Source organism: Macaca mulatta, chromosome 5 (genome assembly GCF_049350105.2).
Source record: "Macaca mulatta isolate MMU2019108-1 chromosome 5, T2T-MMU8v2.0, whole genome shotgun sequence".
Classification (NCBI taxonomy): domain Eukaryota; kingdom Metazoa; phylum Chordata; class Mammalia; order Primates; family Cercopithecidae; genus Macaca; species Macaca mulatta.
The window spans coordinates 51,340,508-51,365,022 of NC_133410.1; the positions used below are offsets into that span (position 1 = coordinate 51,340,508).

Consider the following 24,515-nt stretch of genomic DNA (forward strand, 5'->3'; position numbering starts at 1 on the left):
TTATTAACATAAAATATTTTATATCCCCTGTCCTCTCATAGTTCTAAGACTTCTTTTTCCTTATTCAAAGCATTTTTAAAATTACTCCTCCAGGATTCATGAGTTTTTCTTGATTAGTTAGGAAAGTTAACTCCCTCCTTCAAGCATTACCTTATAGACCTCAAAGTTAAGATTCTCAAAAATGTAAGGAACTCCACTCATATCCTGAATGCTTACTATCCAAATGGAATAGTAACCTTATATGTATACATAACTCAAATAATAACCAATGAATTGCCACTGGCACTCCATTAAAACACACACATCATACACAATTAAGGTAAGAGCTAAATATTCTTGTTTTTCAGTTTCTCTTTTGCTATGGCAGCATGTGGATAGAGTTCAGGAACCTATATAAAACTGAGTGAAGAAGAAAATGCTTTTATTAATCACAACATGAAATTAACAGACATCCTATTAGAATTAAACCAGGATAAATACTGCTGTTAGAAAATTTACATTTCTCACATCCATTCCAGAGGAAAATCTTACGTATTAGAGCTCATCTTAATCTTATGGACTGATTTCAGTAAAACTTTTTAAATAGTAAATAGCAATTAACATATTCTCAAACGGTGCTAAGTAGTTAGAAAGGTAACTATAAAATATATAACGATAACACCCGGCAGGATTAGAACTGTTCCATGAAGAACACAGCTCTGTTTTAGCTGTTACATCAGTGCACCTTTTTCACTGGTAAGGCAACAGCTTGCTGTGGGTGCCACAATGATTACCAAGTTTCTTCTTAAAAGACACTTGTTTGATCAAGACTCAAGTGAGTTTTCTTTCCCAATTTTCATCTTTTGGAGCAGAAGGAAATACCTTGGTCTTTGATATATATAAGGATGCAAATATGAAATACAGCTGTTATAATCTTCTAAATCACAAACAGGGGCAATGAATTATTATTAGAAATAAGTCTTTGAAATATTTCATTTTTAAAATAACAAGGCTTCTGAATAATCTCTCAAAACTAGCTTTCCATTTTAGTACATGACTTGATAAACATAGCACATTAGATTGGTTTTCAGCAATTTCTTCTATCAACTACACTTTGCCCTCACTAAGGGTTAGAGTATGATTTCAAACAATTTCTACATATAAAACATCTTTAAATAAGTTTTGTGTTCACTGAACTGAGACTTCTTTCACTTATGTACCTGTGGAAGTTAATTTGAGCATACACATATATACATACTTGCATATTATGTGTACATGTATGTTTTTTAAGTAAGTTACTTTGACCATTAGAATAAACCTAGACACTACAGGGACAACTCTGGGAACAGTGCGGTCTGCCTTAACAACCCTCCTCTAGGTTGAGGAAGGCAGGTATAGTTCGCTGAAGGATGTGATGAGGCTGTAGTAAGTCTTCTCGTCATCTGTTAATCCTGCGTTGCCTGGTCTCACCACCACAGCTACGTGCACATCTGCTTCCTCAGCAGCACTGGCCTCTGTGAAAATCAAAGGATGTGTGTGTGTGTCAGAAACACCAAAAAATGATGTCTGAGATTTGCATCAAAGCCAGCAGGGGGATGTGGGGATGGAAGAAATGAATTTGGCCCTGATTTGATAACTGTTGAAGTTAAAAGGTGGGAACCCTGGGGTTGACTATATTATTATCTTTTATATATGTTTTAATTTTTCCATAATAAAAATTTTAAAAATACGTAACTTGACAGAAGAGAATGGCAGTGTATCCTACACTTCTGAGCTTTATTAAGTACTTATGAATGCAGAAGGATGGAGCCATGTTCTGTCCTACACCTTTCCTCCACTTCCTCCCATCAGCCCATACCGAGAACTGAGCTATTTCCCAAAGGACAGGCTGTTGGTAATACCAATTAAAATGATATGGGGCTGGGCACAGTGGCTCACACCTATAATCCCAGTACTTTGGGAGGCCTAGGCAGGTGGACCCAGGAGTTCACTTGAACGCCAGACTTGAGTCCAGGAGTTCAAGACCAGCCTGGGCAACACGGCGAAACTCTCTCTCTACAAAAACAGAAAAATAGAAAAATTAGCTGGGCGTGGTGGTGTGTGCCTGTAGTTCCAGCTACTCAGGAGTGCTGAGGTGGGAGGATTGCTTGAGACCAGGAGGTCAAGGCTGCAGCGAGCCGAGATCGCAATACTGTACTCCAGCCCGGGTGTCAGAGACCCTGTATCAAAAAAATAAAAACACAAAGAAGATAATGGGACAAATGGAATCCTATGGTCTAATCAGCCCAAGATATCTGCTCTTACCTCCAGACCCTAAATATGTCATGCTCCCAGCCTAGAACGGAGCAAGTTAGAGTGGGAAACAGGATACTGGACTGTGATAAGAGAGATGGCGCTTACTAGGACAGATAGAACAAAACTGGTGAGAAATCTGGAATACATCCTGTGGAGTTTAGATTTGGTATAAGAGTAATCCCCAATAGTTTCTCAGCCTTTGGAGAAGAGTCACAGCACCTGAATAGATTAACTGCAGGGCAGTCATGCTGAGAGAGTTAAGAAGTTCCCAGGAGACACACTGGGGCTGAGCTGTCTCTTCACCCACCCACCCACCTCAAGCCTATTTTCTGTGCTGCCTATGAAAGGGCCTGTCACCTTCCCAGAGCCAACAGTATTCAAGACTCCCCTCTCTGAGTGGGAATGCCTTCTTCAGCCCACCTCTGCAGATGCCACTGGAGAAAGGCAGCTAGCTTCCACTCACCCCTACTTCCTAGCCTGACTGCCCTGAGCAAAGTTTTCATCGTGACTGGCAACCCGGGAATTTGACCAAGTTGAGCCATCACAATCCACGTGGGACTTGACACTACGAGTGGCTGTTCCATATTCAGGCTTCTTATCTAATTCACCACAGGGCAAGTTTTATCCCTAAGCATCTATTTGCTCTACTATTATAATACTGAGATACATTTTCATACTTGGGTATTATTTGGGATTTTATTTTTATTTTATTTTTTCAGACAGGGTCTCTCTCTGTCGCCCAGGCTAGAGTGCAGTGGCATGGTCTCCGCTCATCCCAACCTCTGCCTCCCAGGCTCAAGTGAGTCTCCTGCCTCAGCCCCCAACCGAGTAGCTTGGATTACAGGCGTGTATCACTACCCCCTGGCTAATTTTTGTATTTGAGTAGACACAAGGTTTCACCATGTTGGCCAGGCTGTTCTTGAACTCATGACCTCAAATGATCCATTCGCCTTGGCCTCCCAAAGTACCAGGATTACAGGCGTGAGCCACCGCGCCCAGCCATTATTTGGGATATTAACTTAGTTTTTCATTCTGCCTCAGGAGTGGAAGGCATGTGGTACCAAAACAGGACCAGAGAGAGAGAAAAGAGCGAGAAGGCAGACAGCTCCCCGCCTCATCCCATCTGCCAATGACCCAAGTTCTGGCCCCACTGCCTAAGCATGTATGGGGCCAGCAGAAGACAAAGGGCAGGAATAAAACTGCCTTACAGAGAATCAAAGGGAGCCAATTTCATTTTGAAGCCAATTTAGGGATTATTTCTATTCTCCAAAATTAGGAATAATTTCTACAACTACAACTGAGGAAAAGGCTTAAGTGAGAAGATCTGAAATTATAGACTTACTATGTGATCCCAAATACAAAAACTAAGTGGCTACAAGAATATGAAGAAACTGTAAGTGGTCTAAGGACAGGGGTTGTAATTCTTAATATGGAGATAGAGCAAAGGTCCGGGGATCACAAATTGAACTGTGCATTTAATCCCAGAATTGGCTGGCTCTGAGCAGAGCACTCGCCACAAAGCAGACCCTTAATTCTAAGCCTGCAGAAATTTACTATCCAAAGTGCTAGGGAAATTAAATATAAACAAAACTACAGACTTTTATCTCCAACAGCCTGAATGGTTAAAGAAAAACAATTCACAGATTAAATCAGCTAAACTCACCAGAACAAGGCCTATTTCCTTTTCATAAGAAGCAAAACGTAGTAAAAGGTTTTCAAATTCTCATTCTTCACAGGAATTGATAACACATACCTACCCTTCATTGATAGTAATGACCCCCGACCCTACCACTCTAAGTCCCTCAAAATCACAAGGGTATAGTGAAGTTTCAAATCAGGAAAAGGTTTCTATACAGAAAAATGATAGGCAAACATTTACAGAGAGTTCAAAGTAGAGGCCAGGTGAAATGGTTGTTGCTAAGGCTAATGCTCATTGACAGTACATTTCACATGGCCTGGCTACCTAGTCATTATACAGTGACCCTTGAAGCATTGTGTCTGTGCATCTGTCAGTCTCTCCTCCAGTGCAATCAGATATGTAAATATAAAGCTTTCCAGAAAGTAGAAAAAAATGAGCTGAGAGTTTGTAGAAATGCTTGGACACACAGGACATGGGCTGATCCCTGCCAAATCTTTTGAGTTTTCAAATCTCGTCAATTAACATCCAGATTTAAAATTCCAGGCCAAGTGTGGTGGCTCACGCCTGTAATCCCAGCACTTTGGGAGACTGAGGTGGGTAGATCACCTGAGGTCAGGAGTTTGAGACCAGCCTGGCCAACATGGCAAAACCTCGTCTCTACTAAAAATACAAAAATTAGCAGGGCGTGGTGGTATGTGCCTGTAATCCCAGCTACTCGGGAGGCTGAGGCAGGAGAATCGCTTGAACCTGGGAAGCAGAGGTTGCAGTGAGCCGAGATTGTGCCACTGCACGCCAGCCTGGGTAACAGAGCAAGACTCTGTCTCAAAAAATAAATAAAAATAAAAATAAATAAGGCCGGGCGCAGTGGCTCAAGCCTGTAATCCCAGCACTTTGGGTGGCCGAGACAGGCGAATCACAAGGTCAGGAGATCGAGACCATCCTGGCTAACATGGTGAAACCCCGTCTCCACTAAAAAATACAAAAAACTAGCCAGGCGAGGTGGCGGGCGCCTGTAGTCCCAGCTACTCGGGAGGCTGAGGCAGGAGAATGGCGTAAACCCGGGAGGCGGAGCTTGCAGTGAGCTGAGATTTGGCCACTGCACTCCAGCCTGGATGACAGAGCCAGACTCCATCTCAAAATAAATAAATAAATAAATAAATAAATAAATAAATAAATAAATAAAATAAAATTCCAGTCTAGATTAACCAAGGACTGAAATTTAACAAAGACATTAATAATGACTGAATGTCTATTGTATGTCAGGTAAAATTAAGCCTGCTCTGCCTCTATTTCTCTAGAAAAAGTTATTAAAACTTTTTTAGATATTAGATGACCTATGCTGATTAATTTTTTTTAAAACCGCTTAGCAAATTAGTATCTGCATATATACCTACAACTCTTGCCTATCTCAATAAACCAAAAGCTCAAGGGTCAGCAGAAGAGAAAGAACAGTTCAAACACACTACCTCAGGTAAGGCACCTTTACCAGAGCCTGGATTTTCCTTTGGGTCCTAGCTCTGAAAACCTCAGGAGTGACATTAGTTCTATAGTAACAGATAGGGAGGGCTGGAGAGAGGACTCTTGCTTACAGACTGCTGAAGCTGCTACCAGGAGGCCCCAGGAGTCATGTGGAGTTGACTAAGCAAAAGAGCATCCTCCTCCTCTCCTCTGTTCCTTTTCCCTAATCCCCTTCCCCAGCCTCCTGTCACAGACACAGTTTGCCAAGAGCAGCTGCACAGTACACAAAGCCCTGCTTTGGGGGTAAACAGAAGGTATGATTTCAGGCCCGGAGAAACTTGCAACCCATCGCAGAATGGAAGAAACACAAGTATGTGGAGCTGCCCTCAAATGCAAGGGAAATTATAAACCCACCAAAAGTAGGCTCAGTAGGTAATGCACTAACACTCTAAGGAGAATAAATGCGCAATCACAAGTTGGAGCCAGGGGAAAGCCTCACCAACCAGGGGCTTTTCAGTAAAAATTGCAGAGGCCACCTTCCTCCAGCACTCTTTACCTTTCACCTGCTTGTTTCCTCATTCACTACTTTCTCCTTCTGTAATTCTCTAGAGGACTCACATTCTTAGGTAGATGCTCGAGTATGTTTTCCATTTGATCAAAACTACTCTTGAAGGCCAGGCGCGGTGGCTCACACCTGTGATCCTAGCACTTTGGGAGGCGGAGGCAGGAGGATCACTTGAGGTTAGGAGTTCGAGACCAGCCTGGCCAATATGGCAAAACCCCATCTCTACTAAAAATATTTTAAAAATTAGCTGGGGTGGTGGTGCGCACCTATAATCTCAGCTACTCAGGTGACTGAGTCATAAGAATTGCCCGAACCCAGGAGGCAGTGAGCTGAGATTGCACCACTGCACTCCAGCCTGGGCAACAGAGCAAAACCCTGTCTAAAAAAAAAACTACTCTTGAAATAATGTATATTACCAACAAAGTATGGTATACACTGTTTTGTGCATTCAACCCATAATGTAATAATATACATGCTACTGTTACTATAAACAACAAAGACAGCCATGCTGAGTAAAAAATATATACATCTCTGAAGTGAATCATGTATAACAAAGCCTGAGATTCACAACCTCAGAGATTCCTGGGGAACGAAGACCATCTGGCAGGGGTGACTCACCTACTCACAATGGGGAAGTGCACCAATTGGAACGATGGGCAAAATTGCTTAAGCTAATTACAGTTCTCTTTCTCTCTCTCTTTATTTTGGCTGGGTGCATATAGCTGATCTTACTACTGTTAACCGCATTTGATGCAGGTCTACAGTGACTTTATTGTCAACTAACCACCCCTTATACTCACACCTCCGCCTGCGTGCTCCTTCCCATGACAATTCCTGTAAGTCTTCCTTTGTTAATTTCCTGTGTCATAATGTGTATGTGTGTGTACATAGCAATAGGTGGGAGATCATGGACAAGGAGTTAAACGAGAAGAGTTAGTCTTTTCAATGCCACTTCCCCACGTGCAACCCCCAGAGTTGGTTCATTCTTTTTTGAGACAGTCTTGCCCTGTCACCCAGGCTGGAGTGCAGTGGTGCAAACACGGCTCACTGCAGCCTCGACCTCCTGGGCTCAGTTGATCCCGCTGCCTCAGCCTCCCATGCAGCTGGGACCACAGGAGTGAGCCACCACACCCAGCTAACTTTCTGAATTTTTTTGTAGAGACAGGGGTCTTACATTGTTTCCCAGGCTAGGGTCGAACTCCTGGGTTCAAGCAATCCTCCTGCTTAAGACCACAAAAGTGCTGGGATTACAGGCATGAGCCACCATGCCTACCTTCACTGCTGTTTTTTTTTCGTTTGTCTGTTTTTTAAATTCAAACATGAACCAGACAGTTTCTTTATATAAAACTGTAAAACTGATTTTTCAACGATCCCCATATAGACTTTCTTTAAAGAGGCAATGTATTTGTAGTGCCAGGCTCAGTTCATATCCTGGAGTATAAGAAGTCTATTACTCACCTCGAGTAACATCTGTCAGAAACAAAATGTTGTTGGTTGAGCACCCAATGCTGTCTGCAATCTTTCGGTAACTTTCACTCTCTACTTTGCGTCCAATCTTGGTATCAAAGTGACCATCGACAAGCTGAACAAATAGAAGGCAAAAGACTGACAATACAAATACACTTGCAGTGCCCCTCATGCCTTTCTCTGAAACACATGATAATCACAGTTACTTCATTCGTTCAGTATTTACTGAAAATCTACTTAATAGGGAACTTTATGGAGGCTACACAAAGTAAAAATAAAGATTTTATGGCAACAGACATTTGGAAGAAGAAAAGTAGCAGCTTAATATACATAAGGTCATTTTATAATCTACCTGGTTTTCACTAGCATTCATTTTACATCTGAAATAGCTTAAAATAAATATGCCCTACATCCTACCCTTAAAGATGATTTGCACTCCAACTACTTACTGGATTGAATTCTACTCCTGATGAAAGATTCTGAACACTATCCTTTAATCTTATGATGAAAAAATTTCTCTAACCTGCCTTATGAATAAGCTATTATTTTACTTACAAGAAATTCTCATTTTCTAATTAAAACATTTTGAAATTCTACCCAAGGGCTCATCTATGTCTCTGCCCTCTTGGAAACAATTGGAGTCAAATCTGTAACTTGCTAATTTTAGCAACAGTAATTAAAATAAGTCCATATTTAGGGTCAGTTACTAAGATGTGATTTTTTGAATGTTTTCAGAACTTTTCACAAACTAAAAACAAGCATAGTAAGCACTCAAAGACAAACTGGGTTTGGCCTATGGGAAGCTAAAAATAAATAAATAAATAAATAAATAAAAAGTAATTTTAAGGTTTTTTTTTAAAGTCAAGATTGATTTTGCATATTTTCTTTTTCTCGCAGTTTGCCTCACTTAGTAACTAGAGAATAAAATTCTTATTAGTGAACTTAGTAGGTACTTTTGTCCTGTCATGATTGTCAGAGAGAGCAGAAAAGAAGTTGTATCTGTATTAAGAGAACAGTCACCAAGGATTAAAGGGTTTCATTATTGATTTAATATTTGATTTAAAAATAAGAAAGTAGGAAAATCCTAAAATTAGAATATGACAACCTCCAAAGCCAAAGTGTTCTTTGCACATGATAGGTGCTCAATAAATATTTATTTTAAAAACTTTTCTAGCCAAGTTACCTACTGTAAGTAACCTATTGTAAGTGTGGTCTACATTCAAGTTACCTATTATAAGTTAAAATTGCAAGTTCAGTCTATATTCCAGTTACCTATTGTAGGTTAAAATAAGTAAAATTTTTTTTGTTGTTGAGACGGGAGTCTCGCTCTATCGCCCAGGCTGGAGTGCAGTGGCACGATCTCTGCTCACTGCAAGCCCCGCCTCCCGGGTCACGCCATTCTCCTGCATCAGCCTCCCGAGTAGCTGGGACTACAGGCGCCTGCCATCACGCCAGGCTAATTTTTTTTTTTTTTGTATTTTTAGTAGAGACGTGGTTTCACCATGTTAGCCAGGATGGTTTCAATCTCCTGAGCTCATGATCCACCCACCTTGGCGTCCCAAAGTGCTGGGATTACAGGCGTGAGCCACTGCGCCTGGCTGGTAAATATTTATTTTTAAAAAGTATCTGGCAGGCCGGGCGCGGTGGCTCAAGCCTGTAATCCCAGCACTTTGGGAGGCCGAGACGGGCGGATCACGAGGTCAGGAGTTCGAGACCATCCTGGCTAACACGGTGAAACCCCGTCTCTACTAAAAAATACAAAAAACTAGCCGGGCGAGGTGGCGGGCGCCTGTAGTCCCGGATACTCGGGAGGCTGAGGCAGGAGAATGGCGTAAAAACCCGGGAGGCAGAGCTTGCAGTGAGCTGAGATCCGGCCACTGCACTCCAGCCTGGGCGACACAGCGAGACTCCGTCTCAAAAAAAAAAAAAAAAAAAAAAGTATCTGGCCAAGTTACCTATTGTAAGTAACCTATTTTAAGTTGTCTATATTTCAAGTTACCTACTGTAAGTTTGGTCTACATTCAGCTAATCAGCACTTCTTTTTAAAACCCTACATGTAGTCACTTCTTTCATTGATCACCCCATCCTCCAGGGGGCGCAGGGATGATGACACAGAGGAGCTAGCAAGAATTTTCTCATGTACACGAAATGCAACAGGTGACAACCTTATCACTACATTTAAAAATGTGCCTGGTTCTCCTATAATATGCTGTTTCTTCTTAAACAAAATCTATACTTCTTCAAAGAGCCAGAAACAAATGAGTGCACCTTGTCCTCTGCTGTATTCAAAAAGTCTTTATGTATTTCTCAGCACTGCACAATCCTGTTTTGCATCCTAACTGATTTTATTTTTGAAGACACAGAATAAACTTTATGTAACAACCTTATATAGAAGAAACTGTAAATACAATATAATTAAAAGTGATTATTTTCTTCTTACCTAACTTTAAACAATCAAAAAAAAAAGCATTCTATTAGTTCCAATTAGTTTTTCTTTAACATTCATTATTTCATGCTTTGATAGCATCAAAAAACAAAGTAAACTAGGTAACCTACCTCAAGAATATCTCCCTCCGTAGAGTGCCCAAATAACAGTTTCTGTGCCTCCACACTCCCTGAGGAATAGATATACACCTTCATTCCGGCCTCTCTCCATTTCCTGACTGCTGGAACTACATCTGCAAAGAACCTAGAGGGAAGACCACTAAGTTAAAATACAGGAACACCTCATCTAGCCAGATGAAAACCTGTCGAAACAGATGCCATATGTTTCTCTATTTGTGCCCAAATGGTAACCTGAGAAGCAGCTCCCTGAGACTACAAACTCCTGCAGTTCTAATAAACGTATTGTCCGAGTTCCAGGCTCACAGCAGGTTAGAAGCAACAATCTATGTGGAAAGGAGGATAGTTTTGAACAGACAGCCACTAGTGACAGTAAAAAGGGACTACAGATAAAAGGATGAAATGGGAAAGTGTTTTTTAAATTCCAAAAAAACTCAAAAAAGCAAACAACAGCAATAATATAATTTCGGATGTTCTTCATGACAAAGAAAGGTTAAAGCATGGAAATGCTTTTTTAAAAAGATCTGCACCCAAAATAATCAAAACAAAGTTTGAAGGCTCAAAGCTACAAACTTATGATTAGCTAGAAAATGGAATTACTTTTTTTATTTTGAGACAGGGTCTTGCTCTGTCACCTAGGCTGGAGTGCAGTGGTGTGATCTCAGTTCATTGCAACCTCCACCTCCTGGGCTCAAGTGATCCTCCCACCTCAGCCTCCCAGGTAGCTGGGACTACAAGCAGGTGCTACCACCCCCAACTATATATATATATATATATATATATTTTTTTTTTTTTTTTTTTTTTTTTTTTTTTTTGAGACGGAGTCTCGCTCTGTCGCCCGGGCTAGAGTGCAGTGGCCAGATCTCAGCTCACTGCAAGCTCCGCCTCCCGGGTTTACGCCATTCTTCTGCCTCAGCCTCCCAAGTAACTGGGACTACAGGCGCCCGCCACCTCGCCCGGCTAGTTTTTTGTATTTTTTAGTAGAGACGGGGTTTCACCAGGTTAGCCAGGATGGTCTCGATCTCCTGACCTTGTGATCCGCCCGTCTCGGCCTCCCAAAGTGCTGGGATTACAGGCTTGAGCCACCGCGCCCGGCCTATTTTTTTTAATTTGTTGTAGAGATGGTGCTTCGCCACGTCACCCAGGCTGGTCTCAAACTCGTCGACTCAAGTGATCCACCCACTTCAGCCTCCCGAAGTGCTGGGATTACAGGCGTGAGCCACTGCACCTGGCCTGCATTTCTTGAGAACTAAGAAAACAACGTTTTATTATATGGGGAAAAAAATTACGTAACAAATTAGTTGAGACTAGTACCATCTCACACCAGTCAGCCAAAGGTGTCTTTTTCTGACTTCTGACACTGTCTCTTTTACCAATTCCACAGTGTCTTCCATATTCATGGAGGAAATTAACATCACAGGAGAAAGGTGAAAAGAGAAGCACAAAGAACCTGGGTTGTAGAACCAGTCATCTTTAAAAAATTACCTGGAAAATGTCAGTGGAGTCTTCCGCTTTGTATGTATTAACATGCTTAATATGTTGCACTAATTGAAGGAAAGAGATCAACATATTCAAAACCAGTAGACATATAAGTATGTTATTCTGAGTACTAGTTTGCACTCATGGAGACAGGATTTCTCCTGTCTTCAGCAGTTAGTTGTATAATTAAGGAACCAAGATGAAGAGAAGTAAGGGCTAACTACCGGGTGCACAGTCTCCTGTCTCCACTTTTTTGAGTGCTTTACAAAGTGAACCTGGCTGATATTCCCAGATCACTGGCATATCCTGAAATTCCAGTCTATCCTTTAAAAGGTAGAAGCTCCTTGTAAAGTACATAAAGAAACAACATCTCGGCCGGGCGCGGTGGCTCAAGCCTGTAATCCCAGCACTTTGGGAGGCCGAGACGGGCGGATCACGAGGTCAGGAGATCGAGACCATCCTGGCTAACACAATGAAACCCCGTCTCCACTAAAAATACAAAAAAATTAGCCGGGCGTGGTGGCGGCGCCTGTAGTCCCAGCTACTCGGGAGGCTGAGGCAGGAGAATGGCGGGAACCCGGGAGGCGGAGCTTGCAGTGAGCCGAGATCGCGCCACTGCACTCCAGCCTGGGCGACAGAGCGAGACTCCGCCTCAAAAAAAAAAAAAAAAAAAAAAAAAAAGAAACAACATCTCATTTGATAGAAACACAAAAGAAATATACGCAGCTGGAAACAATCTTGGATCTTAGGGTTTACAGCAGGCAGTGGCCCAAAATCCTTAGAGGCAAAGTCTTATTAAGAATTTCACGGCTGGGCATGGTGGCTCACGCCTGTAATCCCAGCACTTTGGGAGGCCGAGGTGGGCGGATCACGAGGTCAGGAGATAGAGACCATACTGGCTAACACGGTGAAACCCTGTCTCTACTATACAAAAAATTAGCTGGGCGTGGTGGCGGGTGCCTGTAGTCCCAGCTACTCGGGAGACTCAGGCAGGAGAATGGTGTGAACCCGGGAGGCAGAGCGTGCAGCGAGCGGAGATCACTGGGCAACAGAACGAGACTCCGTCTCAAAAAAAATAAAAAAATTTCTTAGCAGGCCGGGCACAGTGGCTCATGCCTGTAATCCTAGCACTTTATAGGAGGCCAAAGTGGGTAGGCTGCCCTGAGCTCAGGAGCTTAAGACTAGCCTGGACAACATGGTAATACCCTGTCTCTACTAAAATACAAAAAATTAGCCAGGTGTGGTGGCCTGTAGTCCCTGCTGTTCGGGAGGCTGAGATACAAATAATTGCTTGAACCGGGGAGGCGGAGGTTGCAGTGAGCTGAGATTATGTCAATGCACTCCATCCTGAACAACAGAGCAAGACTCTGTCTCCAAAAACAAAAATAGGCTGGGAGAGGTGGCTCATACCTATAATCCTAGCAGTTTTGGAGGCTGAGGCGGGGTGGACCACTTGAGGTCAGGAGTTCAAGACCAGCCTGCCAATATGGTGAAACCCCATCTCTACTAAAAATACAAAAATTAGTATGGTAGCAGGCGCCTGTAATCCCAGCTACTCCAGAGGCTGAGGCAGGAGAATCGCTTGAACCCAGTAGGTGGAAGTTGCAGTGAGCTGAGATTGCACCACTGCACTACAGCCTGGGTGAAGAGCAAGAATCGGTCTCAAAGCAAAAACAAAAACAAACAAATGAAAAGACTTTCTCAGCAATATGGTATGGACAACATAGCAAGACCACACCTCTTACAAAAATGTGGCGGTGCATGCCTGCAGTCCCAGCTAATCAGGAGGCTGAGGCGGGAGGATCACTTGAAGGCTACAATGAGCTATGAAGGCACCACTGCACTCCAGTGTGGATCACAGAGCAAGACCCCAGCTCTAAAAAAAAAAATAGGCCAGGTATGTTGCTCATGTCTGTAACCCCAGCATTTTGGGAGGCCAAGGCAGGCAGATCGCTTAAGCCCAGAAGTTTGAGAACAGCCTGAGCAACATGGTAAAACCCCATCTGTACTAAAAATACAAAAACTAGCCGGGCATAGTGATATATGCCTAGTCCCAGCTCCTTGTGAGGCTGAGGTGGGAGGATCACCTGAACTGGGGGAGGTCAAGGCTGCAGTGAGCCATGATCATGCCACTGCACTCCAGCCAACAGAGTGGGATCCTGTCTGAATCAATCAAGAATTTCTCAGTAGTATAATACTCCAAAGTCTCCTCAGGCTGGAGTGCTTTTAGGAACTCCATAACCAAGACTCAAAGAATCTGTGAAGTTGCTCAAAAGAGCAAAGAAGAATGTGGTAGTGAGGACATCCTCTGAGTAACCTCAACATGATGGGGAAACAATTTCCTATGTCTCATAGAGCAAAAAGCAGGTAATTCACAGTCCAGGGAAGCAGCCCAATAGAGCTGTCACTCATGTGCTAAGAATCAAATATGACTTAGTTCAAGGAAATCACCATTTTCTAGGAAGCTATTTTAAACGGAGACTTTGACAAGTCTTTCAACCAACCCACAAGACCAGACAGGCAGGTCCGGGTAATCTAGTCAGCTGAAATATTTTAGCCCAGTTTTGAAAAAATGAAACAAAGCTCACTTGTTAGACTTAAGAAGAATGTGGATTTTTATCTATTTTACCAATCATGTGACTTACGCTGGAAAGGGAGGACTAGTGAAAAAACATATTTGGATTTGGGACTGGTGAAATGTTTAGGCTGACTCGAGCACATACTCTGCTTTCATGCGCCCAGCTGTGAATGCCGCCCTCCACATGTGGCCCTGAAGCTGTTTGAGTGCAGTGGTCTTTCGATCCAGGGACATCTGCCAGCACACATTATCTACCACGGCCTGGATCATCTGCTGCAGATCATCCACTCCATTCCCAGATGCTGCAGGGATAGGAACAGCCCCATCCAGGTGGGCGTCCTCTTCAGCCTTTAAGTCAGAAACAACATGATGTTTGTTTTTTGCTTATTCAAAAAAGAGTCATTTAAAACGAGACCCAAAACCCCAGCAGAACAACTTTCTCCATCATTAGCCCTAGTATGGCTGCAAATTGAAATAGCATATACTTTGGAGCTGATACAAATTATTCCTAAAAGAATGTGGATTAATAAATTTGCATTACCTTTCCTTTTGCTAAAAGCTGAAATTTAAACTGACAGGCATGTTGTTTATGAGAAGAGAGAGCACATAAAGATAGAATTAAGACTTGATTTGTTGATTCACTACTGGGATCAACAAACCAGGATTTTAACTCAATCTGATCATTTTCTCTGCACTATAACTAATTGAGAAAGAAACAAAGAAAATCTCATAAATTAGTTTATGCCTGGAATTCAGTGAAAAGAAGCTAGTGAAGTAATGAGGTTGGTTCACATTCAGTCTCCTATGATCTCCCACATCTTGCAAAAATCCTAATAGCCACTTAGAACAATGACCTTGTGACAAAGCAGTCCAATTTCTAAAGATACATATATACATATTTATATACAATAATGGGGGACTATGTATGTATGTTTCAACGAGGTTTTGACAACAAAAAAAGGTAAGGGAGGAAAGTAAAGTAAGTCCTCATTTAACATCATCAAAAGCATCCTCAAAAGGTGCTTGGAAACTGTGACTTCAAGTGACATGACCTTCTCAAATAATGTCATTTCCTTCAACATCATTTTGTTATAACATTTATGTGGGGAAAAAAATTGGTTTTGTTATAGTTGGTTTAAAATTGAAAATTGAAATTTAAGTGCCATTTCACTTAAAGTCAGTTTCCAAGAACCTAAAAACAACATTAAGTAAGGACTCATTGTATTTCAGATTAACCCTGAGTTATCCAGAAAATTAAACAAACCCAAATATTCCATGCCCAAAGGACATAACTACATTTCGAATCCTAATTCCTAACAGTAAAACACCTACAGAGAGCATTCCACAGTATCCAATATAGAACTAACTAGAAAATAACTGCCAGTGAGTTAGCTCTGCAGACCTTTTAAGATCTTTGCCATTGAAGCAATTTTAACAAGAAAAACAACAGAGCAGGAGTTCCGTAGCACACAATGCGGAAGGAAAAGACTGATGACTGGTGGGAAGAGAGCAGAACAAAGCACAGGAGACCAAAGGAGGTATGAGGGCTAGGTCAGAGTGAGCTGGGGTGAGGAGTCTGGAAAAGAAGTGTGGGTGTGAGGACCCAGGAGCACTGGAGAGGGGGCAGCAGGGGCCTGCAGTGAGGAAGGAGGGAGTGCAAAATGATGAAGTACTGTCACGGAGAATGACGTAGCTTGGATGTGTGTCCCTGCCCAAATTGCACATTGAAATGTAATCCTCAATGTTGGAGGTGAGGCCTAGTGGGAGGTGACTAGATCACGGGGATAGACTTCTCATGAATGGTTTATTTAGCACCATCCCCCTTGATGCTGTCCTCGCAATAATGAGTTCAGGCTGTTTTAAAGTGTGTAGCACCTCCCCTCCCCACTCTCTTGCTCCTAACTTTCACCATGTGAGACGCCTGCTCCTGCTTTGCCTTCCATCATGACTAGAAGCTTCCTGAGGTCTCCCCAGAAGCAGATGCCACTATGTTTCCTGTATAGCCTGTAGACCTGTGAGCCAATTAAACCTCTTTTCTTAAAAATTACCCACTCTCAGGTATTTCTTTACAGCAATGTAAGAACAGACTAATATAGAGATGTTAATAAAAAATGTAGAGACTGCTCAAAACCTTTTGCATTCTACCCAGGAAGGACTTTTTTTTTTTTTTTTTTTTTTTTTTTTTTTTTTTTTTTTTTTTTGAGACAGAGTCTTGCTCTGTAGCCCAGGCTAGAGTACAGTGGCGCCATCTCGGCTCACTACAACCTTCACCTCCCACGTTCAAGCAATTCTCCTGCCTCAGCCTCCCAAGGAGCCAGGACTACAGGTGCCTGCCACCACATCCAGCTAATTTTTTTATTTTTAGTAGAGGCAGGGTTTCACCATTTTGGCCAGGCTGGTCTCAATCTCCTGACCTCAAGTGATCCACCCACCTCAGTCTCCCAAAGTGCTGAGATTACAGGTGTGAGCCACCATGCCCAGCCTAGAGTTGCCTATTTCTAGAGCTATTTAAATTGCCTAAAAATGCCATATATTTGTAAACTTAAGCCCTTTCTGGGTGGGCTGGGGGTGGTAAGCTCATGCCTGTAATCCCAGCACTTTGGGAGGCCGAGGAGGGTGGATCACTTGAAATCAGGAGTTCTAGACCAGCCTGTCCAATGCGGTGAAACCCAATCCCCACTAAAAATACAAAAAATTAGCTGGGCATGGTGGCAGGCGCCTGTAGTCCCAGCTACTCGGGAGGCTGAGGGAGGAGAATCGCTTGAACCCAGGAAGCAGAGGTTGCAGTGAGCTAAGATCGCACCACCACACTCCGGCCTGTTCGACAAAGCGAGACATCATCTCAAAAAAAAAAAAAAAAAAAAGAAAGAAAGAAAAAAAACAAAGAGCAACTCCAGAAACAACAAACTGACATGATCCAGCCTTTAATTATGTACTGTGAATTCCTAAGCAGGCAACTCACTAAGTCACTGCAACTTCCATCCCTTATCAAACCAGGGCACTTATTTTACAAAATGCTCATAGCATGTTCTAAATCTCCAGGTACTCTCATTTCTAAGACACTTGGGAATGTAAGCCAGAAATGTTCCAACCTGTTTCCTCAAAAGACTGACATCCTGCTGGCACTCCTCTTCTTCCCAATGTGTCTGCAGATACTCTTTAACATTTTCTTCGATGTAAGGAAATAAAATGTCCTGGATAAAAGAGTAAAAGAAAATACAAGAGTTAGCTTGTATCAGTTGTGCAAGATCCAGTTCTTCCACAATCTTACCTTACATAACTGTAACAAATAAATCAATGGAACTCTTTATAAAAATTGCTGCTGTGAATATAAGAGCAAGAAAGAGAGACAGAGGCCAAGAAACAAATAAACTAGACCAAGAGTTGGCAAACTACAACCTGCAGACCAAATCAAGTCCACTGCCTATTTTTGTAAATGAAGTTTTATTGGAACACAGCCACACTCATTTATTTAAATAATGTCTGTGGCTACTTTTACATCACAATGGCAGAATTCAGTATTTGCAACCAAGACCATAGGGCCTGCAAAGCGTAAAATCTTCACTGTCTTGTCCTTTACAGAAAAAGTCTCCCAACTATGGAACTAGATGGCTAGACCAAAGGTCCTTGAGTACATGGATCAAGTGTGTCTTGCTCACAGCTATATCCCCAATGCATACCACGTTATTGTACATATCACTCAAATAATCTGCTGAAAAGAATGGTACCCATGCATGACAAGTATTTAAAAACAAACAAACAAACAAACTTGATCACCATGACTCTTTCTTGGTAACCAGACTACCTTTGGAGTATCCTATAAGAAAGTGACATGCAGCCGGACGTGGTGCCTCACGTCTGTAATCCTAGCACTTTGGGAGGCCGAGGTGGGCGGATCACCTGAGGTCAGGAGTTCAAGACCAGTCTGGCCAACATGGTGAAACCCTGTCTCTACTAAAAATACAAAAATTAGCCAGATGTGGTGGCGGGCACCTGTAATCTCAGGTACTCGGGAGGCTGAGGCAGGAGAATTACTTGAACCTGGGAGGCGAAGGTTGCAGTGAGCCGAGATCCCACCATTATACTCCAGCCTGGGGGACAGAACGAGACTCCGTCTCAAAAAAAAAAAAAAAAAAAAAGATACACAAAACAATTTAGTAATAAATAACCTGTCAGTAATCCATGCATTAGGAATTTCTTTCCCAGTCAGGCTTCTACCTCTTCTTTTTACTAGCTGTGTTCAAATAACTTATGCTCCTGAGCCAGTTTTCTCATTTGCTACACAGGAATAATATGAGGCAAAGTCACTGGAGGACTGGACTGTCTAATGGAAGGCACCTGATATCTTACCACTTAATACGTTCTTTTTTTTTTTCTTTTTTTTTTGAGATGGAGACTTGCTTTGTTGCCCAGGCTGGAGCGCAGTGGTGAGATCTCGGCTCACTGCAGATCTTGGCTCACTGCAACCTCCTTCCGCCTCCCAGGTTCAAGAGATTCTCCTGCCTCAGCCTCCCAAGTAGCTGAGATTACGGCAACTGCCACCACACCTGGCTAATTTTTGTATTTTTAGTAGACATAGGGATTCACCATGTTGGCCAGGCTGGTCTTGAACTCCTGACCTCAAATGATCCACTGGCCTCAGCCTCCTAAAGTGCTGGGATTATAGGCGTGAGTCACTGTGCCTCGCAATATATTCTTAACATATTCTCCAGCACACACAGTTAAACTGAGCAAGGATCACCCAAATTTCATGATAAATAATAGCAGAGAAGTTCCCAGAAGATAAATCACAAGCAGAACCAACTTATTAATTCAACTTTCCTGAGAACCTACAGAGAGCAGGACACTGGAGTTATGAACCATAGCCAATCTTCTCAGAGAACTCAAGGAAATAAAAGGTGCAAGGTTTCAAACAATACTGAACATTTGGGAACAGCTTTAGAAGTTGGAGATTACTTTAGAGTTCCTTCCTGATCATCCAATATGCCCCTCCCCTCATCTATAAAATGCGCCACTGTACTGAGTCATCACACAAAGCTAGAATTTAGTATAACATCTGGACTATAAATATTATTTGCTGCCGGGCATGGTAGCTCATGCCTGTAATCCCAGCACTTTGGGAGGCCAAGGCAGGAAGACCACTTGAATCCAGGAGTTCAAAACCAGCCTGACCCTGTCTCCACAAAAATTAAAGAGCTAGCTGGGCTGGCGATGCACACCTGTAGTCCCAGCTACTTGGAGGGGCTGAGACAGGAGAATTACTTGACCCAGGAGGTTGAGGCTACAGTGAGCTGTGATTGCACCACTGCACTCCAGCCTGGGTGACAGAGCGAGACTCCTACTCAAAAAAAAAAAAAAATTATTTGCAGTCAACATGTTAGCAGACTGTACTATTTTAGTGCAAAAGGGTTACTGCATAAATGTATGTACATGGAATAATCAACTAAATTATGAAAATTTTATCCAATCTTTAAACATACTTATTGAGAATATCTGTAAGACAAATACAATGCCTTCAAGTTACTTATAAAATAGCCTGGCATGTGCTATCATACATTATAAGAATTTTTGTTTTTTGAGACAGAGTCTTGATCTGTCACCCAGGCTGGAATGCAGTGGTGACAATCACAGCTCACTGCTGTCTAGAACTCCTGGACTCAAGAGATCCTCCCACCTCAGCCTCCTGAGTAGCCAGGATTACAGGTGTGCATCACCATGCCTTGCCAATTTTTTAAAAATTTTTTTGTAAAGACAAGATCTCGCTATGTTGCTCAGGCTGGTCTTGACTCCTGGGCTTAAGCAATCATCCCGCCTCAGCCTCCCAAAGTGCTAGGATTACAGGCATAAACCACCGTACCCATTGATGATAAATGTTTTATCTTCATTATGATCCACTTACAGATAATTTCAGAACACTATAGTATGACAAATATGCTACAATAAACTCAGGATTCTACAAATAAACGTGGGAATATTTTCAGTACACCAGGCACTTAAGGAGTTACCGTGATTTAGCAGTACATACAACAAAAGCCTATAGAACTAGAGTTATTTGCCTTGTAGGGGAATATGATTAAATTCCACTAGATGTTACAGGGGACACTGTGCAAGCAGCAATTTATATTACTCTACACAGCTCAGTGATAGCTTACTGAAAGAGCCAAGAAATTTTGAAGATCTAATTACATTAGTTGCCTTGGCCGGGCGCAGTGGCTCACGCCTGTAATCCCAGCACTTTGGGAGGCCGAGGCGGGAGGATCACAAGGTCAGGAGATCGAGACCACCCTGGCTAACACGGTGAAACCCCGTCTCTACTAAAAATACAAAAAATTAGCCGGGTGTGGTGGTGGGCGCCTGTAGTCCCAGCTACTCGGGAGGCTGAGGCAGGAGAATGGCGTGAACCCAGGAGGCGGAGCTTGCAGTGAGCCGAGATTGCGCCTCTGCACTCCAGCCTGGGCGACAGAGCAAGACTCCGTCCCCACTCCCCCCCCCCAAAAAAAATACATTAGTTGCCTTGTAAATGTTTAGAAGTTCAAATATGGATATGCTTTTTTTTTTTTTTTTTTTTTTTTTTGAGACGGCGTCTCCCTCCGTAGCCCTGGCTGGAGTGCAGTGGCGCCATCTCGGCTCACTGCAAGCTCCGTCTCCCGGGTTCACGCCATTCTCCTGCCTCAGCCTCCCAAGTAGCTGGGACTACAGGCGCCCACCACCACGCCCGGCTAATTTTTTGTATTTTTAGTAGAGACGGGGTTTCAGAGTGTTAGCCAGGATGGTCTCGATCTCCTGACCTCGTGATCCGTCTGCCTCCGCCTCCCAAAGTGCTGGGATTACAGGCGTGAGCCACCGCGCCCGGCCTACGGATATGCTTTATCTTCACGTGGTTGTTTTAATGAAAAGGTCATAGAATTAGTAAAAATCAAACTGTTGTTACAATATTTACTTATCTCCTTTGAATAAAACAGGTAATAAAAGGTACCTCCTAAAAATTGTGCTGAGAGGCCAGGCCAACATAGTGAAATCCCGTCTCTACTAAAAATACAAAAATTAGCCGGGGCGTGGTGGTGCGCGCCTATAGTCACAGCTCCTCAGGAGGCTGAGGCAAGAGAAACGCTTGAACCCCGGAGGCGGAGGTTGTAGTGAGCTGAGATTGTGCCACTGCACTGCAGCCTGGGTGACAGAGTGAGACTCCCTCTCAAAAAAAAAAAAAAAAGAAAGAAAGAAAGAAAGAAAAGAATAGTGCTGAGAATACAGCTACATAAACAAACTACTTTAAAAGCTTTCCAGCAGGGCGCGGTGGCTCACGCCTGTAATCCCAACACTTTGGGAGGGATCACGAGGTCACGAGATTGAGACCATCCTGGCTAACACTGTGAAACCCCGTCTCTACTAAAAATACAACAAATTAGCCGGGTGTGGTGGCGGGCGCGGTGGCGGGCGCCTGTAGTCCGAGCTACTCGAGAGGCTGAGGCAGGAGAATGGCGTGAACCCGGGAGATGGACCTTGCAGTGAGCTGAGATCGCAACACTGCACTCCAGTCTGGGCGACACAGAGAGACTCCGTCTCCCACAAAAAAAAAAAAAAGCTTTCCAAGGCTGGACGCGGTGGCACCAGCCTGTAATCCCAGCTACTTGGGAGACTGAGGCAGGAGAATCACTTGAACCCGGAAGCAGAAGTTGTAGTGGGCCCAGATCACACCACTGTACTCCAGTCTGTGACACGGGCAGACTGTCTCAAAAAATAATAAAAATAATAAATATTAAAAGCCCTCCAAGGGAACTATACAACGCAAATGATTTATAGTACTTGAGAACTTAATATTCTTTAGAAAACAAATTAAACAAAACAAAGGCAATATTGGTGGGCTATTTTTTTTGTTTGTTTTTTTGAGACAGAGTCTGGCTGTGTCGCCCAGACTGGAGTGCAGTGGGGCGATCTCGGCTCACTGCAAGCTCTGCCTCCCGGGTTCACGCCATTCTCCTGCCTCAGCCTCCCGAGTAGCTGGGACTACAGACACCTGCCACCACACCCGGCTAATTTTGTATATTTTTAGTGGAGATGGGGTTTTACTGTGTTGACCAGGATGGTCTCGATCTCCTGACCTTGTGATCCGTCTGCCTCCGCCTCCCAAAGTGCTGGGATTACAGGCGTGAGCCACCGCACCCGGCCCCCATTGGTGGGCTATTATTTCTTTTTTTTTTTTGGAGTGCAGTGGCATGATCTTGGCTCACTGCAACTTCCGCCTCCTGGGCTCAGGTGATCCTCCCACCTCAGCCTCCTGAGTAGTCGGGACTACAGGTATGAGCCACCACACCCAGCTAATTTTTTAAATTTTTACTAGAGATGGGGTTTCGCCACGTTGGCCAGGCTCATCTCAAGCTCCTGGACTCAGGCAATTATTCTACCGCAGCCTCCCAAAGTGCTGGCATTACAGGCATGAGCCACCATGCCCAGCCCCACATAAATTTATTTTGCTTTTTATTCTCTAACATTAATAGAGACATAGGCCCGGGCTCGGTGGCTCCACCTGTAATCCCAGCACTGTGGGAGGCCAAGGCCAGCGATCACTCGAGGTCACGAGTTTGAGATCAGCCTGGCCAACATGGTGAAACCCCGTCTCTACTAAAAACAAAAACTTAGCCAGGTGTGGTGGCTGGCGCCTGTAATCCCAGACACGAGAATTGCTTGAACCCAGGAGGCAGAGGTCGCAGTAAGCCAAGATCACGCCACTGCATGCCAGCCTGGGCGATAGAGCAGGACTCTGTCTCAACAACAACAAACAAAATTAAGTGGCTTGATGGTTCCTAAATATAAATCACATCATACAAACAATTAATAAAACAGGTTACAAACAGTATGTAAAGCATAATCTTATTTAGGGGGATATTTAACACACTGAACAAAATATAAGAGAACATGAAAAATGTTTACAAAGGTTCTCTCTGGGTTATGACATTAAAAGAAACTTTTTTGCGTATCTCTTTTCTACAATAAAAATGTACAACCTTAATAGTGCAAAAAGTTAGCAAAATTAAATGTTAAAAAAAAAAAATCAGAGATTGCCGACAGTGCTTTTCTTTTTTCTCTTTTTTTTCTGAGACAGTCTTGCTCTGTCAGCCAGGGTGGAATACAGTGGTGCGATCTCAGCTCACTGCAACCTCCACCTCCTGGGTTCAAACAATTCTGCCTTGGCCTCCTGAGTAGCTGGGATTACAGGTGTGCGCCACCACGCCCAGCTGATTTTTGTATTTTTAGTAGAGACGGGGTTTCTCCATGTTGGCCAGCTGGTCTTGAATTCCTGACCTCTGAGATCCCCCCATTTTGGCCTCCCAAAGTGCTGGGATTACAGGAGCCACCACCAAGCTGGCCTGCTGACAGTGTTTTAAACAAAATCACCGCCTACAAAGAAAAATAATTAAAGGCTGTATCCAGAGAATAAAATTACGGGAAATTACATGCAACGGACAAGAAGAGCCAGTTATCTGAGGCAGTATGACTGAGGAATTTAGCAAAATCCAAATTCCAATCAGAGTGACTAGACTGTGACTTCAACAGAACAGAGCTTATCAGCACAGGTAGTGAATTAGCTATACTATGATCAATCTGAAGAACCACATTTGTGCTGAGCCACTTTTCTTCCCTGGCTCAAATACACTTACTTTGATGATCTTGCCACCTAGCATCTTTCTCTATTAAAGTTAGCCTTCCCATGCAGTCTTCCCACAGATGTTTACTGTCAGATGTCTGTGATAATAATATTAGGAGAATGTAATATATTAGGTTTTTTTGGTTTTTTTAATTTACTGTTTTTTTTCTTCTTCTTCTTTTTGTAGAGACAGAGTCTCACTACATTGCCCAGGCGGGTCTTGAACTCCTGGGCTTAAGTGATCCTCCCATCTCAACCTCTCAAAGTGCTGGGAGTAAATAACTGTCACAAGATCTGATGGTTTTATTTTATTTTATTTATTTTTTGAGATGGGAGTCTCGCTCTGTTACCCAGGCTGGAGTGCAGTAGCGCAATCTCGCCTCACTGCAAGCTCTGCCTCCCGGGTTCACGCCATTCTCCTGCCTCAGCCTCCGGAATAGCTGGGACTACAGGTGCCCGCCACCACATCCAGCTAATTGTTTGTATTTTTAGTAGAGACAGGGTTTCACCATGTTAGCCAGGATGGTCTTGATCTCCTGACCTCATGATCCACCCGCCTCGGCCTCCCAAAGTGCTGGGATTACAGGCGTGAGCCACCGCGCTCGGCAATCTGATGGTTTTATAAAGGAGAGCTCCCCTGAACATGCCCTCTTGCCTGCCACCATGTAAAACGTCCCTTTGCTCTTTGTCTTCCACCGTGATCATGAGGCCTCCCCAGCCATGTGGAACTGTGAGTTCATTATACCTCTTTCCTTTATCAACTACCCAGTCTCAGGTATGTATTTATTAGCAGCATGAGAACAGACTAATACACCAAGCTTTGTTTAAATACTTCTAACAATGAAAATTG

The 24,515-nt window shown here is 43.2% G+C and overlaps 1 protein-coding gene across 3 annotated transcripts in view; it reads right to left on the minus strand.

The window, feature by feature from the left end:
• Window positions 1-404: 404 nt before the first annotated feature.
• ENOPH1 (enolase-phosphatase 1) overlaps window positions 405-24,515 on the minus strand; it is a 40,396-nt gene continuing 16,285 nt past the window's right edge. For 2 of the 3 annotated variants that reach the window (XM_028848464.2, XM_078003453.1), the window contains exons 2-6: window positions 17,115-17,216; window positions 14,168-14,370; window positions 9,960-10,092; window positions 7,395-7,518; window positions 405-1,493 (exon numbers count right to left, since the gene is read on the minus strand). In XM_028848464.2, the coding sequence (XP_028704297.2) occupies window positions 1,354-1,493; window positions 7,395-7,518; window positions 9,960-10,092; window positions 14,168-14,370; window positions 17,115-17,216 (702 nt within the window). In that variant the 3' untranslated portion in view covers window positions 405-1,353. Of the gene's footprint in view, window positions 2,199-7,394; window positions 7,519-9,959; window positions 10,093-14,167; window positions 14,371-17,114; window positions 17,217-24,515 lie in introns of all 3 variants that reach the window. The other variant, XM_078003452.1, reaches the window with a different exon arrangement.